Below are 14,664 nucleotides of genomic sequence, written 5' to 3'. Positions count from 1 at the left end.
GAGGACAGGGTAATGGAGGGCAGGTAGGGAGGGGAGTCAGGAAGGGGGGAAAATTGCTAAAATGTCAACAATGGATGGGAGTACAGATGAGATTTGGAGTGCTGACTAGTGTTGGACATTGGCAGTACTGATAGATGATACAAGCCACCACTTGAGAGCCCGGGATAATTCAAAATAACACAGAATCACAAAAGTGACACCCTGCGGTATGATCCATTGTGGCCGATCATCACGAAAGTGACGCCCCGCGGTTAAGGGGTTAATAGTTAAAGGCTTAAGAACATTGTTACAGCATATATTGGCTTGAGTATTTTTACTGAATAAAAATAACCTTTGATTTTGCTTTCCATTACAGTGTCTTGCGTAGTGCATGAACAGATATCAGTAATATAATATTTTTTACACTACAGTATTGAACAAATTCTTCATTTAAATTGTTAACACTAATTTATATAAGGAGTACCCAGCACTCATCATTGACATATTTTATCACCCTGTTCTTTTCCTCTAGCTGGAGACAGCACATGAGGAAACAGAGCGTCGTGTGCGGCAGGTGGGAGAGTTGGAGAAAGAACGTGCAGCCCTTGGTGAAGAACGCACTTATCTCAGCACCCGCCTGGCTCGAGAGAAAGAGGAGGTCCAACGTCATACTCACACCATCACCACACTCAATGCCGAACTCGCCGCTGTCCACCAGCAGGTCTGGCTCTTGCTTTTGAGATCCTTTGTAGTTTACAGAATTTGGGTTGCTTTCTGTTTTTATCTGAATTTAAATGTGTTGCTGTCTCGTTTTATGTTCATATTTGATGTATGGTATGTTATTTTATATTTACATTCATTTTTTGGATGGGAGAGTTTGGTGCCATTTAGTAACTTTCAGTAATGCAGTTGGAAAAAAAAGGAAAATTCTCATAATTTTGATCATACTTTAGTATACTTCATTTGGAAGTACCCCACTATGGTACAGTATTAGTATAAGGGCACATGAAGAGCTCTGCCACTGCAGTGTTGTATTCTAGACAGATTGACTGTTATGAATCTACTGTGCACTCTAGGTGGTCAAATATCCTGTGTTTTGATCATGCGTGTGATTTTGGTTTTTGCTTGTTGTGCATATGGAGTAGATGGGAAGTTGTTGAATGCTGTGAAGAGTATGTACGATGGTGCGAAGGCTGCAGTGCGTGTGGATGGTGAACTAAGTGAATTTTTCTCTTTGAAAGTTGGGTTGAAACAGGGATGTGTCATGTCTCCATGGTTGTTCAATCTGTACATGGATGGGGTAATAAAAGAGGTACAAGGTAGGGTAGTGGATGTTGGAGTGGCCCTGGTGAGAGAGGATAGTGTTTGGAAACTCCCTGTACTGTTGTTTGCAGATGATACTGTGTTGTTGAGTGAAGACGAAGGGGAGCTGCAAGGCTTGGTGGATGAGTTTGAGAGAGTGTGTAAGAAACGGAATCTAAAGGTGAATGTAGGGAAGAGCAAAGTGATGGTCTTTGAGAGAGGTGAAGTCAGTGAATGTACAGCGAGGTTGGATGGTGAGGAATTGGAAAATGTGAGTACGTTTAATTACTTGGGTAGTGTGATGAGTAAGGATGGAGGTTTGGAGGGTGAAGTGCTTGAAAGGGTACAGCAGGGAAGAAAGGTTGCTGGTTCTTTGAAAGCAGTGATAAGAAACAGGGAAGTGAGCATGGAAGTGAAAAAGTTACTACATGACAGTATTGTGATACCAACTCTAACGTACGGAAGTGAAGCTTGGACATTGTTGGAAGGACACAAGTCAAGAGTGAGAGCCGTGGAAATGAGTTATTTAAGAGGAGCCTGTGGAGTCACATGGAGAGACAGGCTGACGAATGAGGATATAAAGGAGCGTTGTGGTGTTGATGTGGATGTGATAGGAAGCGTTATGAGGAACACACTGAGGTGGTTTGGCCATGTGGAGAGGATGGAGGGTGAAAGACTGACGAAGAGAGTGTATGTGAGTGAGGTGGAGGGGGAAAGAGGGAGGGGGAGGCCGAGGATGAGATGGAGAGATGGGGTGGAGAGGTATATGAGAGAGGGGGGTGTGAGTTGGGAGCAGGGCAGTGAAATGGCGGGGGACAGGGCGACTTGGAGGCGATTTGTTTGTGGCCACCCCAAACGGGATTGAGGCGTCTGGCAATAGATAGATAGATAGATAGATAGCATACGAACTGTGAAATGGTTAAAACAAAAGTTATTGCAGGTTATAAGTTGCCTTTTTTTATTAACAAAAGGCCCTTTTTGGTGGCCTGAAGATAATATGGCTCACCTGATAAAAGAGGAAAGTTTGGACCCCCAAGACCCTCCCCCATCCCTGCTCCAGAATCAACTGTAGATCTATATTGACTGAAGTCTCATATATCCGTGGCAAAGAATAAGTCATAATGTAGAAGGAATAGTACAGATCTGGGACTGCTATATGTTAAGAGGTCAATAAACCAAAAAATTTTATATGCTGTACTGTGGAGACGAGAATAAAAATAAGGTTATATCCAAACCAAGCCCCTTCCGTGTATCTGCCTAACCCATATTATAAACTGAAGTCAGCATATACAGTACATAGATTAATAAGCTGTTCAGCAAATCAGTCAACTTCAGTTCATAGTAGGATACAGGTATCTGAAGCACTGTAAAGTTATGTTTCTGTAGAAAATGTGGGTGTCAAGTGTGAATAGAGTGCTTTTGTACAGAAACCTAAGTAGTGTCATACAGCATTTCACACTTTATTATGCTGTCAGTTTTTATGTGACAGTTTCAGTTTTTAAGCATTATAGAGAAAACATTGGGGATGCTCAACATCCATTCACTCAATGTAGTTCTGCTTTCAAGTGACTGCCCTTTCCTTACATCCCTCCTTCTTTCCTTCCTTCCTCTTCTGTCTTTCTTTCCTTCATTCTTTCCACTTCCTTCAGCCTATGGGTAACTACACTGAGTGACAAACCAAATGGTTTCCTGTACACCAGGAAACCATTTACTACACTGGGTGGCAGCCATATAACCAAATTTTGGCTCCTGGTGGTTTAGTGGGTAATGAAGGTGCTCCAGTCGGATTTAGCCGGGACAGGTTTATAGCCAAGGGGTGGTTGGGGTTTGTTGCTCTCATTATGCTACTCAGGGATGAGTGAGGCTGGTCACTCTCATCTTAAATGTCAGGACCAACTTGCCTAGCCCCAGACTCCTACACCTCATAGGACAACACAGAATTAGATGATGATGAGAAACAGAAACAGGCATATCATTGTGTTAGTTATATGACCACAGAAATGTTTGATGTATACTGTACATGTGTCTCAATTTGTATTTCATTTCCGCTCCCTCACATGACTACTGCAGTGGGGTACTTTCCGATGAAGTATATGGTACCAGATTAAACAAAGCTTAGATTTATAATATACTTTATTTAATCTGAATGCATTTAGCTTTTCATTATATATATATATATATATATATATATATATACATAGATAGATAGATAGATAGATTTAGTTCATTGTGTATTAAAAATGCAAAGTAATATGGGAGGTTTGGCTAGTTTGAATGTAATTTTTCAGTGAGTAGACTGAACACCCTGACAATCAGTTGCATGTTTTACATTGATAGTGACAGTTGTATTACCAACTTTGCTGCATATTGGCACAAACTAACCACATATTAGTCTAAATTATTTCATAATTAATTGGTAGTCACTTTGTAAAGAAAATTTACACAGCTGAAAAATATTCACAAATGTAGAAGGTAGACAGCACAATACACTATGTAATATGAAAGCAAGTGACACAAGATACCTATAGTTTGTTGATAATGAAGCAAAACTCTAATTTACTGGCTGTTAAGAAAAATGTCATCCTACTAAGCAGTTAATCAGTATGATGAAATAAGAATTATGCTACTCACCTTAGCTTAAGTTAATGTCCATATTGCTTTGCTTGAAATTATCATACTTTGGTGTCGGACAAGATCCCAGGTGACCAGTAGTGTTTACTTAATTGCATGCTGCGTGACAGCCATACAGATAATAATATGTTATGATGGACAGTGAATAATTTATGAAATGCTAAATTCTCACAGCACTACTGGTTATGGCTGATGATACTGTACAGTATTTATAAATATAAATCCCAGAACCCCCAGATACAGTATTAATTAAAGTGAATGAAAGGACAAGAGAGAGCTGTAGACAAATCCCTCATCAGGATGCTTGGCCATTGGTATGCTTCTCTGCTGGATTAGCTAGAATGTAATGTGGCAGACATTTTGCATTTTTAAATTGTAATGTCATGACATGACTTTAGTTCCTTACTTATTAATACACCAAAAAAAGAAGCATATCTTCTGACACTGCATAATATAAGATGGCTTGCTGGAAGAGCAGCATTCACTCCACTTTACTCAGTGCTTCAGAGAAACAGTCCATTAGCCAAATTGCCTGATGCATGTTTCTGATTATTACTGTTTGTGCCCCTCTCATTCAAGCATCAGTTTTTATTAATCTGTTAGATGCTTATGGGAGTTATCAGTTTACACTACCTAAAAAGACTAGTATTCATGAAGGCTCAACACTCCCCCACCCTCAAGCTCACCCTCCCTCATAGTCTCTTTGTTTCCATTCTTACTTCATATAAAAATATCTTTGAATATTCTGTCTAAACTTGGACGAGGGAAAACAATAAGGTAAAGCATTTCTATAAGCACAGTTTGTCTTGCCTAGAGTGTGAGGTTGAGTGAAAGTGAGTGATGAGATGTTTTTGTCCTGAATGCCACTGAGATCAAAATACTGTCCAGTACCACATATAAAGAAATTATTTAAAAATGAATTGGAAAAGCCATGAGTATACTGCTTATAGTTTGTAAAGAAACAAATAGATTGCGCCAGGAATTGATTGTTATAATGTACTATAATAGTTTTATTTGAATCTTACAGTATGTTGAACTTAGTGACTAAAACCAAATGAATTGCTTTTTGTGTTGCTTGAAATGTTTGGGCATTTTGCAAAGTTAAATGGATAGAAATTTTGCCAATTTAACCCATACAGTAATAACGGTTATGTTAATACAGTAAGTGTACAGCCAGTAAAAAAAAATAATAATAATAACAGTAATGCTCCCTACAACATTTGTCATTCTGAAACATGGACAAAGCACTTTGATTGGACAAAGCACTTTGATTTGCAGTATTACTAACTCTGTACATTAAGTGTACAGTATATATCATCCTTGGTATTGTTCTAGCACTAGAAGGAGTGTAAACTGTCTCAGTACAGGATGATGTGACAGTCTGAGGTACCAGCTTTATAAATCCCTAGTGTGTCTTAGAAATCTACTCATTTTCATATGCATTGAACCCTAGAGGCATGATACTTTTTTTGCTGGTTGTACACTATTGAACTACTTGACTGTGCACCAGAATTATTAAAATAATCTCCAGACTCAGATTACATCCAGTTTGCTACTCATATGTATTGCTGTTTGTTTTTGCTTATTGTGCCATAAATGATGCAGTTGCCTAGTCTTTTTGTGTAGTTTAGCCTGTTGCCTACTTTGGCTCTAAAGGAAGTTAGGTTGGTCACAAGCTTATGAATGTTGCCTGCACTAGGAAATAGATGTCATGTATTTGTGTGTCATGTATTGGTGTATCTGTGTTGTATGTGTATAGTATGGATCAGTACCATATGATGCACAGGAATAATATATACACAGTGTTAATGTATTCATGAATAGCATTGAACATATTTGTTGTACAGACACATATTTTGAATAGAGTGCAGGAATCATGTTGCAACATATTTGTTGTACAGACACATATTTTGAATAGAATGCAGGAATCATGTTGGTAAAGTGGTAGTATATTAATGTTGTGTACAGTTTGAAAGTTTTATCATTAAGGAAAATCATCATCATCATCATCTGGACCTCCTTTCCCACCCTAGGGCAGGGTGAGTATACAGTACATAAATGATCCATCACCAATATTTGATCGCCTGCCATGTACAGACTGGCTCCAACATAAGATTATGTTGCATTTCCTAAAAATCTGCCTTAACTCTTCCTCAATGGGCAAAAAAGTTATGTAGCATAACTCACAGGTGGGCATATTTTGAAGAAAATAAAGTATCTCAAATGTCATTTTAACCTTATATAGTAGATGCGCGATTTAACAAACTCCAGTGTAGCGGAAGCCTGAGATAACGGAATTTTTTTTTTTCTGATATCTTTTACCTGTTTAACGAAAAATTTCCATTAAATCGAGCTTCATTCCGTTAAGGAAATTCCATACACAATAATGCATTTCTGGAGGCATTCATTACGGGTACAGACTGCTGTGTGTAGCATTAGTTAGCATAGTTTGCCAGGTTTAGGTTGCCCTCAAGGATTTAGTGGAAAATAGCTCAAAATACTGGAAAATATTCTTTATACTGTATTGAGCCTTGGTTAAGGAACTCGATTTAGCAGAAATTTGGGATAACAGAATGGGGTTGGCTGAATTACTTAGTAAAGTTGAGCGACTGCTGTAAATATACAGTATTAGGGTATGTTATGGGGGGGGGGGGAATTTACTCACTTTCTAGCAGCACATGGGGCAGGAGAGTGGTTGGGAGCTTCCTGATAATCATTTTAACCTAACTGTAGAAATATATTAGGGTATGTTATAAAGAAGAATGAAATGCATGTACTCACTCCCAAATAGCAACATTTGGGGCAGGAGAGTGGCTGGGAGCATCCTTGTGTTGCCATACAGCATGTAGTTTTCACGTCATCGTACAAACAACGCGAGAAACACAAAAACATAATATTACGTGAGCCGCCCTGCCTTATATGCTTGTAATATTACGTGAGCCGCTGCTGGGGGGTTAAAACAAAATACCGTAAATGGGAAGGTTATAAATAGGTTTAATGGGGATGCTTTGAGTGGCCTGACAGGTTTACTGTTATATGACTTTACCTGACCCAACCAAAATACTGTCCCCAACTACCTAAGGTCCATAACCATTGAGAGCAACACAACATACCACAGAAATTATACAAAACACATCATAGCATCAAATCACTTAGTGGTGCATATGAAGTTATCCTCTCCAAGGTCAAAAGACATAAGACATGATCAGATGTCGATTGCCAATCACTCTCACTGTCCCCTGCTATGCAGCACTTGGACCAGGAAAATAAGTACATCCTTACCCCATTATCCAGTGTATCGATAACCGGCACTTCGCTAGACTGAACACAAGAAATAGGGGGAACAGTCCCACAATCCAAACAGTTTGAATGTCCATTGCCTCGCAAGTCAGACACCCCACCCCTCCGCTCCTCCCTAGGTTTAAAATGAGGCTATCCCAGTCCTCCTGTTCTCCCTCCATCTCCTCTTCCACCCCCCCTGTACCTCCTCTCCCCCCTCTCCCTCCCCCATCCCTCCTCAATCCCCCACCACACTCAGCACTGCCAGGCATGCCTCCCTCCATCCTCCTGCCCTCTACCACCTCCACTTTTCTCCCATGTGTGTGTGTGTGTGTGTGTGTGTGTGTGTGTGTGTGTGTGTGTGAGCGAGCAAGTAAGTGAGTGAGAGTGGTGAGTGAGTGAGTGAGACTAGGGGGGGTGGGTAGTAGGGCTGTTTGGCCTTCTTGTTTCCTTCCCTGTTCCCCCACCCTCCCCCACCCCCACTTGTCTCCCTCCCCCACCCCCGCTTGTCTCTCTCCCCCACCCCCGCTTGTCTCTCTCCCCCACCCCCACTTGTCTCTCTCCCCCACCCCCGCTTGTCTCTCTCCCCCACCCCCACTTGATGCGCTGCCAGCAGCCTGCCCAGCCCCCAACCCTCCCCTACCCCCACTTGCCCACTTGACTTCTTCCAGTCCCCCCACCCTCCCCAACCCCTGCTTGTCTCCCTCCTCATCCCCCCACCCACCCCCACCCCCTGCCTGGCTTGTCAGCTATCTGCCTCTCAGTTGCCCAGAAGCATCTCACACTGCATATCCCACCTGGATTACCTTCCTGCTTGTGATGTTTGTTGTCTCATTCTTTATCAGTGGCATTGTGTATGAGGATAATAACATTCCTATGGTGTTTTTATATCAGTCTGTATTGATTGAGTAAGGTATATGAGAGTTTGGGTTTGGGTCTGGAATGTATCTCTGGCATTTCTTTAGTATCTTACTGGGAAAATTGCATCAATATCCAGCATACTTGCAGACTTAACACTCCCACTGGTACACAGCTCTGCCATATATCGAGGTATAGGTGTATCCAATTTGGAGACAGATGAAGAAATTCCAGTTAGTGGCTTAAGACTGGGAGATGCTGAGAGAGATGCAGATATAACTACAAAGGGCAATGAGGAGGCCATGGGCATCACCTTAGTGATTACACCAGCTCTTGAACACTGGTATACACAAGGTTGAAGACTGTGGTGAGAGTGAGTGCATTTCCTACTCTTCTGCAGGTAGCATTACCTCCAGCCGCTGTCAGAAGGTGATGGATGCCTGCCTTACCCAGTTTTTCCTCTTGATATAGCTCATGGTAGCAGTGTATTAGAGCATGGTCATCACATTTCATCACATGGTCTCTCTGTGCCAAGAGCTCTAGTCCTCTGTTGGTACTTGCCAGCACCTCTTTAACCCCTTAACCACGGGGCGTCACTTTCGTGACGCTTGGGAGCAAGGGATCATACCGCGGGGCGTCGCTTTTGTGATTCTGTGTTATTTTGAATTCACCCGGGCTTCCAAGTGGGGGCTTGTATCATCTATCAGTACTGCCAATGTCCAACACTAGTCAGCACTCCTAATCTCATCTGTACTCCCATCCATTGTTGACAATTTAGCCATTTCTCCCCGTTCTTGACTCCCCTCCCTACTCTCCCTCCATTACCCTATCCTCTCGCCTGCCCGGCCGTGCTACGCTAAGTAAATCTTCCCTGGAATTTTTCACTGATTTCATCCATTGAAATAAGCCCTATGTCCTATTCTTATACCAAATAATATATACAAGAAAGAAATAAGGTAAGTGAGAGTGCCATACACCTGGAATTGGCTAATTATCACCTGACAACACCTCACGTGCACTCGTTCGCTAATTTTCGCTGTTTTTTTCCCCTTGAAATATGCCGTATAATCTATTTTCGTAATAAATATACACGTAAGGAGGGAAGGGAGAAGCCTAAGTGATATTTACATTCACCTGGAACTACCTAATTTATAATGTATTGTCTAGATTTCCTGCCAATCATTTCAGTGCTATACATAGCTGTTTCAAGAGCTAACATTGGTAGCACTGAATATCCCCTAAGTAGGCCTCTACCCCGGCCCTCCCTTATCAGTTTACTCTCATCTTCCGAAGTAGAGGTACGTCTGTTTCTTCTTGCTGACTTCAGGGACTTTTTCACCCCCATGCAAAGGGCCCTGTGACCTTTACCCCCTACTAAACCTCGTGTGGAAAGAGGTAAATGGCTGACAATTGATAAAAGAGTGACTACGATCTTTCTATTGAGTAAAACAGTGCAAGTGGAATTGTAAATATTGTGTAAATAATGTGTAAACAGCAAGTGAAAGTAATGAATGTAAATATACGTGAACAATGGAAAATAGTTTTATAAGTTACTTCAAGTGACAGTGCATAACACAGTGTAAATAAAATAGAAATGTAAGTAACGTAAATAAAATAGAGAACGTAAATAGAAATGTAAATGAGTAGTATTATAAGAATACGAATATATACCCTAGGAATAATGAAAGTGAAAGTTTCACTCTAGCATGTCTGAATACTATGAGTTATGAGAGTGAAGATGAAAGTGACATTCACTCTCAATGCTAGTATACAGGACGAGAAAGTGAATGCTACGTATTTTACTGAAAGAAATTGAATGCCTGCAGTGACAATAAACTAATACTACTGAAGGAAACTTATGGATAAAGACTGTAGATATATATAAGTGTTATATAGTAATAGAAATATAAAGTGTGAGGGGTTTTATGAATAATAAATGACAGAGTACCAAGAGCGAACTAGTGCCAGTGCGACGGTCAGACGCGCTCGTAATTTTCATTGCTTTCACAGTGGTTTTTTTTTAGAGTATGGATCCCAAACTACTTGAAAATCATAGAGTAGTGTTTATAGTGTTAATATCTGGCTGTGGTAATCATATTACGGGTTGTCAGGAAGTGTAAAGTGGAGACTTCGTTACCCAACTTCAGAGGTCTCCACAAGTCCTACGGTAACTGACGAAGGCTCAACAAACATTCCAGGAGAAAGCTGAAGGTATGTGCCATAAGCATATGTAATTTTAATATTCTAGGACTAATAACTGATTTTTGACATTTTTTGAGAGTCTGTCGGAGGCCGAATAACCCCGCGGCACACGCAAAACATCGGTAAACATGCCCGCGGTGTAGGGGTTAAGGATGCTGACAGCCAGAGTGGGCTTGGGATGTGGCTCATTTCTCTACTTATCTGCTGCCTGGGTGCTGTTCAAAGTCGATCAGGTCATTGTTGCTTAGCTCCTGAGATGGACTATGCAGGAGTTTCTGAATGCCATCCTGTTTGACTCTTCTGTGTCTGGAGATACGGACAGTGTCTCAACAAACAGTGTCAGTACCATGCCTGGCAGTGTTGTGCGCACACTCAGTCCACAGTTTGTCCCACACGCTGTTCAGAGTGTTCTGCTCCACCACCTTCCACACAGTGCCAAATATCCACAACCTTCTTGATGTTGTAGCTGCACCAGTTTTCTTTTACGATTTTCTGTCCATCGTAGATTTTTGTTATTATCTCACAGCACAACAGAGATAATACATCTTAAAGGTGGCAGTAACTATCTGATCCATTTGATGACTTTCTGTCCATCATCGATTTTTGTTATTATCTCCCTTATAGCACACCAGAAGTAATACATCTTAACCCGCTGCGTGCCAGTGCCATTTTAAAACGGTCTGACATAACTGCGTGGCCAGTGCCATTGCCGTTTTAAAACGGTCTAAAATAAAAAACTTCACTGTGACCGCATTTTTCAAGATTTGCGGGTAAAAACTGGCAGGCATGTAAGGTAACTGCTCCTCTACCATCCTCCAGGCTGTCAAGGCTATACACTGACTCGCTCCCCCCCTCACACTCACTCTGCCTGTGTGCCTCACCTAGTGCTGTACGTAGTGAAGGCATTTTGTAAATATTTTCATGTAAGTGTAAGTTGTAAATATTTTCTTGTAAATGTAAGGACTATCTAGTGAAGTCAAGTTGTAAATACCTTCTTGTAAGTGCCAGGACTGTACATAATGAAGTCAGGTTGTACCTATCTTCAAGTAAGTGTAAGATAATGCATTCACAGTGAGAAAGACATGCAAGATGCTGAAGTAATAAGTAATCAGAAAAGTGTATTGAACATTGCTATACCTTCCCAGCATAAATACCTGAGTATACCTTACATAGAAAAGTGCTTTCTCTCACGTAGGTAGTGAACGTGAGAGAGCGACTTTACCTGTATACGAGTATACCGGACTGAATAAAACCCATTTCTGAGCCTTGGTCAGCATTTTAACGGCAAAATTTGTTGTTTCCACTTCAAAATCTATCATTTTAGGCCCCCCCCCCAAAAAAAAAAAAAAAAAAAAAAAAAAAAAAAAAAAAGGTCGAAAAATGGCCGGCACTGGGGTGACTCATGGGGCTAAATATAGCCGGGACGCTGTGGGTTAAAGGTGGCAGTAACTATCTGATCTATAGGCTGAACGAACAACCTTGTGATGGATGGGAGAAATACCAACTTTATGTTATCAGCCCAGTCATCCATGATGGGAGGGTGTGCAGGCACATTATCCACAATTAACAGATACTGATAGTATAAGTTCTGCTCCCATGCATATTCATTCAACCTAGGAGACATATAACTAGCAGTGTAGTTCTGATGTAGCTGTGTCATGATCCAAGCTGTTGGATTACAGCATCAGATCATGTCCAGTTGTTCTTTGATGAAAGAGTAAAGTGCTCCAGGGTTTTCTGAGTGATAAATGAGCACTGATTTCAACTTCAGGTCACCTCTGGCATTTCGATCCCAAACCAGGAGGAGTTTTATATATACAGTAGACCCTTCTTATCTGCGGATTTTTCATCCGCGAATTTAAGTTTCTGCGGATCAGACTTGACCAGATGGTTCAGTGGTACGGTTATAAATAAAATCATTTGAAAGTAGCTCCAGTTTAAACAGCAAGCACCCCCACCTCCTTTTTTTTTTTTTTTTTTAATGCGAGGAAGAAGGAACCAAAGGCTGAGCCTGCATGAATACTCCTTCCAAGAAAAAAACAAAAACAATAGAAAGGCGAGCCAAATTCAAGATCCAGTAGGCTCGCCCAGTGCGCGTCATCACAGTGCGTGGATCGCATTGTGTGCAAGTGACCAAAAATCATAACGGAAAACCTTGAATGCGCAAGTTTACCCCACAAAACATGAGGTAGAGGCAAGAAGTGGCTTAGAAACGCCATTTTCCATCTACGCGACCCCCCCCCACACACACACAATGCGCCAATAGTGATCTTGAGGCTCATGGGGAAGGTGCTCAAGAGGAGTCTACAATAAGATATCGCCAATAACAGCTTCAATAATAACGTTTTCGGCAATAACAGTAAGTTAGAATAGATACCCAGTTTCTATAATAATGATGTTTATTTCGTGAATACCAAGTTGTTATACTGCCAATATGTCCATAACAAGATGAGGAATGAAACAAACAAGCAAGAAGAGATGAAGGAAATTGCCGAAAATGTGAGCAGTAGCGAGGAGGAGAGGGAGGATCCTTCCCTCACCACCTCCCCTGACTCGCCCACCGCCCCACCTGACTCACCAGCCGCCTCCCTCTCCACCTTCACAGCCCCACCTGACTCACCAGCCGCCTCCCTCTCCACCTTCACAGCCCCACCTGACTCACCTGCTTCACCTGGCATACCTGTAACCCCCACCATAATGACTGTTGCTGCATTCTGGAAGAATTGTAACATTCAACAGGCCGTAAATTTCTTTGTCAAAGCCTGGAATAATACAACATTGGCAACCATTAAACAAGCGTGGTGTGGCCGGGGTGGTGGCGGGGGCACTGTAAGTGCGTTGCCGCGCCTCAGAACCCCTGTTGTTTAAGTCCATCAGGCCTGTTGTCTACTGTTGTTAAGGTGACTGCCCATATTTTTGTTATTGCAGCTATAACTGTAGTACGATGTCTGAAAAATTTGACCTTTTTTATGTTTCTAAGGGCCAAAAAATGTCCAGGTATTAGGGGGTACCGCCCATATGTAATTTTTCCCATAAGATTATGTATTCCCAGTACGCGAATTCCCAGTGCGCGAGGTCGTGGACCGCCCAATCTCTCGCGCACTGTGCGAGCCTATTGTCCATTCATTTCGAGATGCCTGGACACACTGTGTTTGAAAAGATGAGATCATAGGAAGTAGGAAATACAGACAGAGGGAGACAGTTCCAGAGCTGACCTGTTGCATAAATGAAAGACTTGGAGTAATGGTTAACTCTTGCAGTAGAAAGTTGGACAGAAAAGGGATGAGAGTTTGTTGCTAGACGGTTGCTACGTGTCCGTCGTAGAGGTGGAGGGATGCAAGCAGACAGTTCAGAGGAGCAGTGACCATTGAAGTAGTGATAGAAAACAGATAAAGAGGCAACAGTGCAGTGAAGAGACAGGGGTTGAAGGGAGCCAGTAAGAGGAGGAGTGTTGATGAGACGAATAGTCTTTGACTCCACCCTATTGAGAAGAGCTGTATATGGGGAGCCTCCCCACACATGAGAGTTGTACTCTAAACGGGCGAATAAAACCCGTGTATAAAGTCAACAACTGTGCAGGGGTAAAGAAGTCATGGAGTTGGCTTAGCACACCCATACTCTTGGAAGCAGATTTTACAAGAGATGCAATGTGATTTTTCCAAGATAAGTCCCGTATGAATGAAACCCCAAGCATGTTCAAGGATGATGCAGGATTGAGTTGGATATTATTAAACATTAGTGGGTACTCCTGTGGAAGATTTTGACGGGTTGATAGGTGTAAAAACTGAGTCTTTGATGCATTAAAAACAACAAGATTATTTTTAACCCCGCCAGAGATACAAACCAAGTCAGACATTAGGTGTGCCGTAGCCTCATCCATTGTTTGTTGAAGTAACTGCTGAGATGGACGTTGTGGGAACCGAATGGAAAGGTGAAGGGTGGAATCATCAGCATACGAGTGGATAGGAGTAGTTGTACAGCTTAGAATATCACTGATTAATAGAAGAAAGAGAGCAGGTGTTATGACAGAGCCCTGAGGAACACCACTGTTGATAGATCTAGGAGAAGAACGATGGCCGTCTACAACAGCTATAGAACGACCAGAAAGGAAGCTAGAGATGAAGGTACAGATAGAAGGATAGAAACCGTAAGAGGGCAGTTTCGAAATTAAAGATTTATGCCAGACTCGATCAGAAGCCTTTGAGATGTCAAGCGCAATGGCAAAGCTTTTGCCAAAGTTCTGGAAGGAGGATGAGAATATCACCAGTGGAGCATCCCTGACAGAAAAAAATTACCCTTTCGACCCATATGTTCTTGTAGGCTAGCATCCAGTTCCACATTTTTCGTTCGGTATCGTTCTTCCCCATATATCTTGGACCAACTGAGCAGTTATTTCTGCTCCTTAATGTTTGT

The 14,664-nt window shown here is 41.7% G+C and overlaps 1 protein-coding gene across 4 annotated transcripts in view; it reads left to right on the top strand.

Moving 5' to 3' along the window:
• Positions 1–14,664, top strand: part of LOC145395050 (uncharacterized) — a 1,083,039-nt gene that overhangs the window by 456,918 nt on the left and 611,457 nt on the right. For all 4 annotated transcript variants that reach the window (XM_080268801.1, XM_080268802.1, XM_080268803.1 and 1 more), the window contains exon 14: positions 512–700. In XM_080268801.1, the coding sequence (XP_080124927.1) occupies positions 512–700 (189 nt within the window). The remainder of the gene's footprint in view (positions 1–511; positions 701–14,664) is intronic.

The sequence above is a fragment of the Coenobita brevimanus genome, chromosome 29 (assembly GCF_032717465.1).
Source record: "Coenobita brevimanus isolate Jiangsu-jjx chromosome 29, ASM3271746v2, whole genome shotgun sequence".
NCBI lineage: Eukaryota > Metazoa > Arthropoda > Malacostraca > Decapoda > Coenobitidae > Coenobita > Coenobita brevimanus.
Note: the sequence above shows the minus strand (reverse complement) of the source record. Positions and strands in the feature narration are given on the sequence as shown.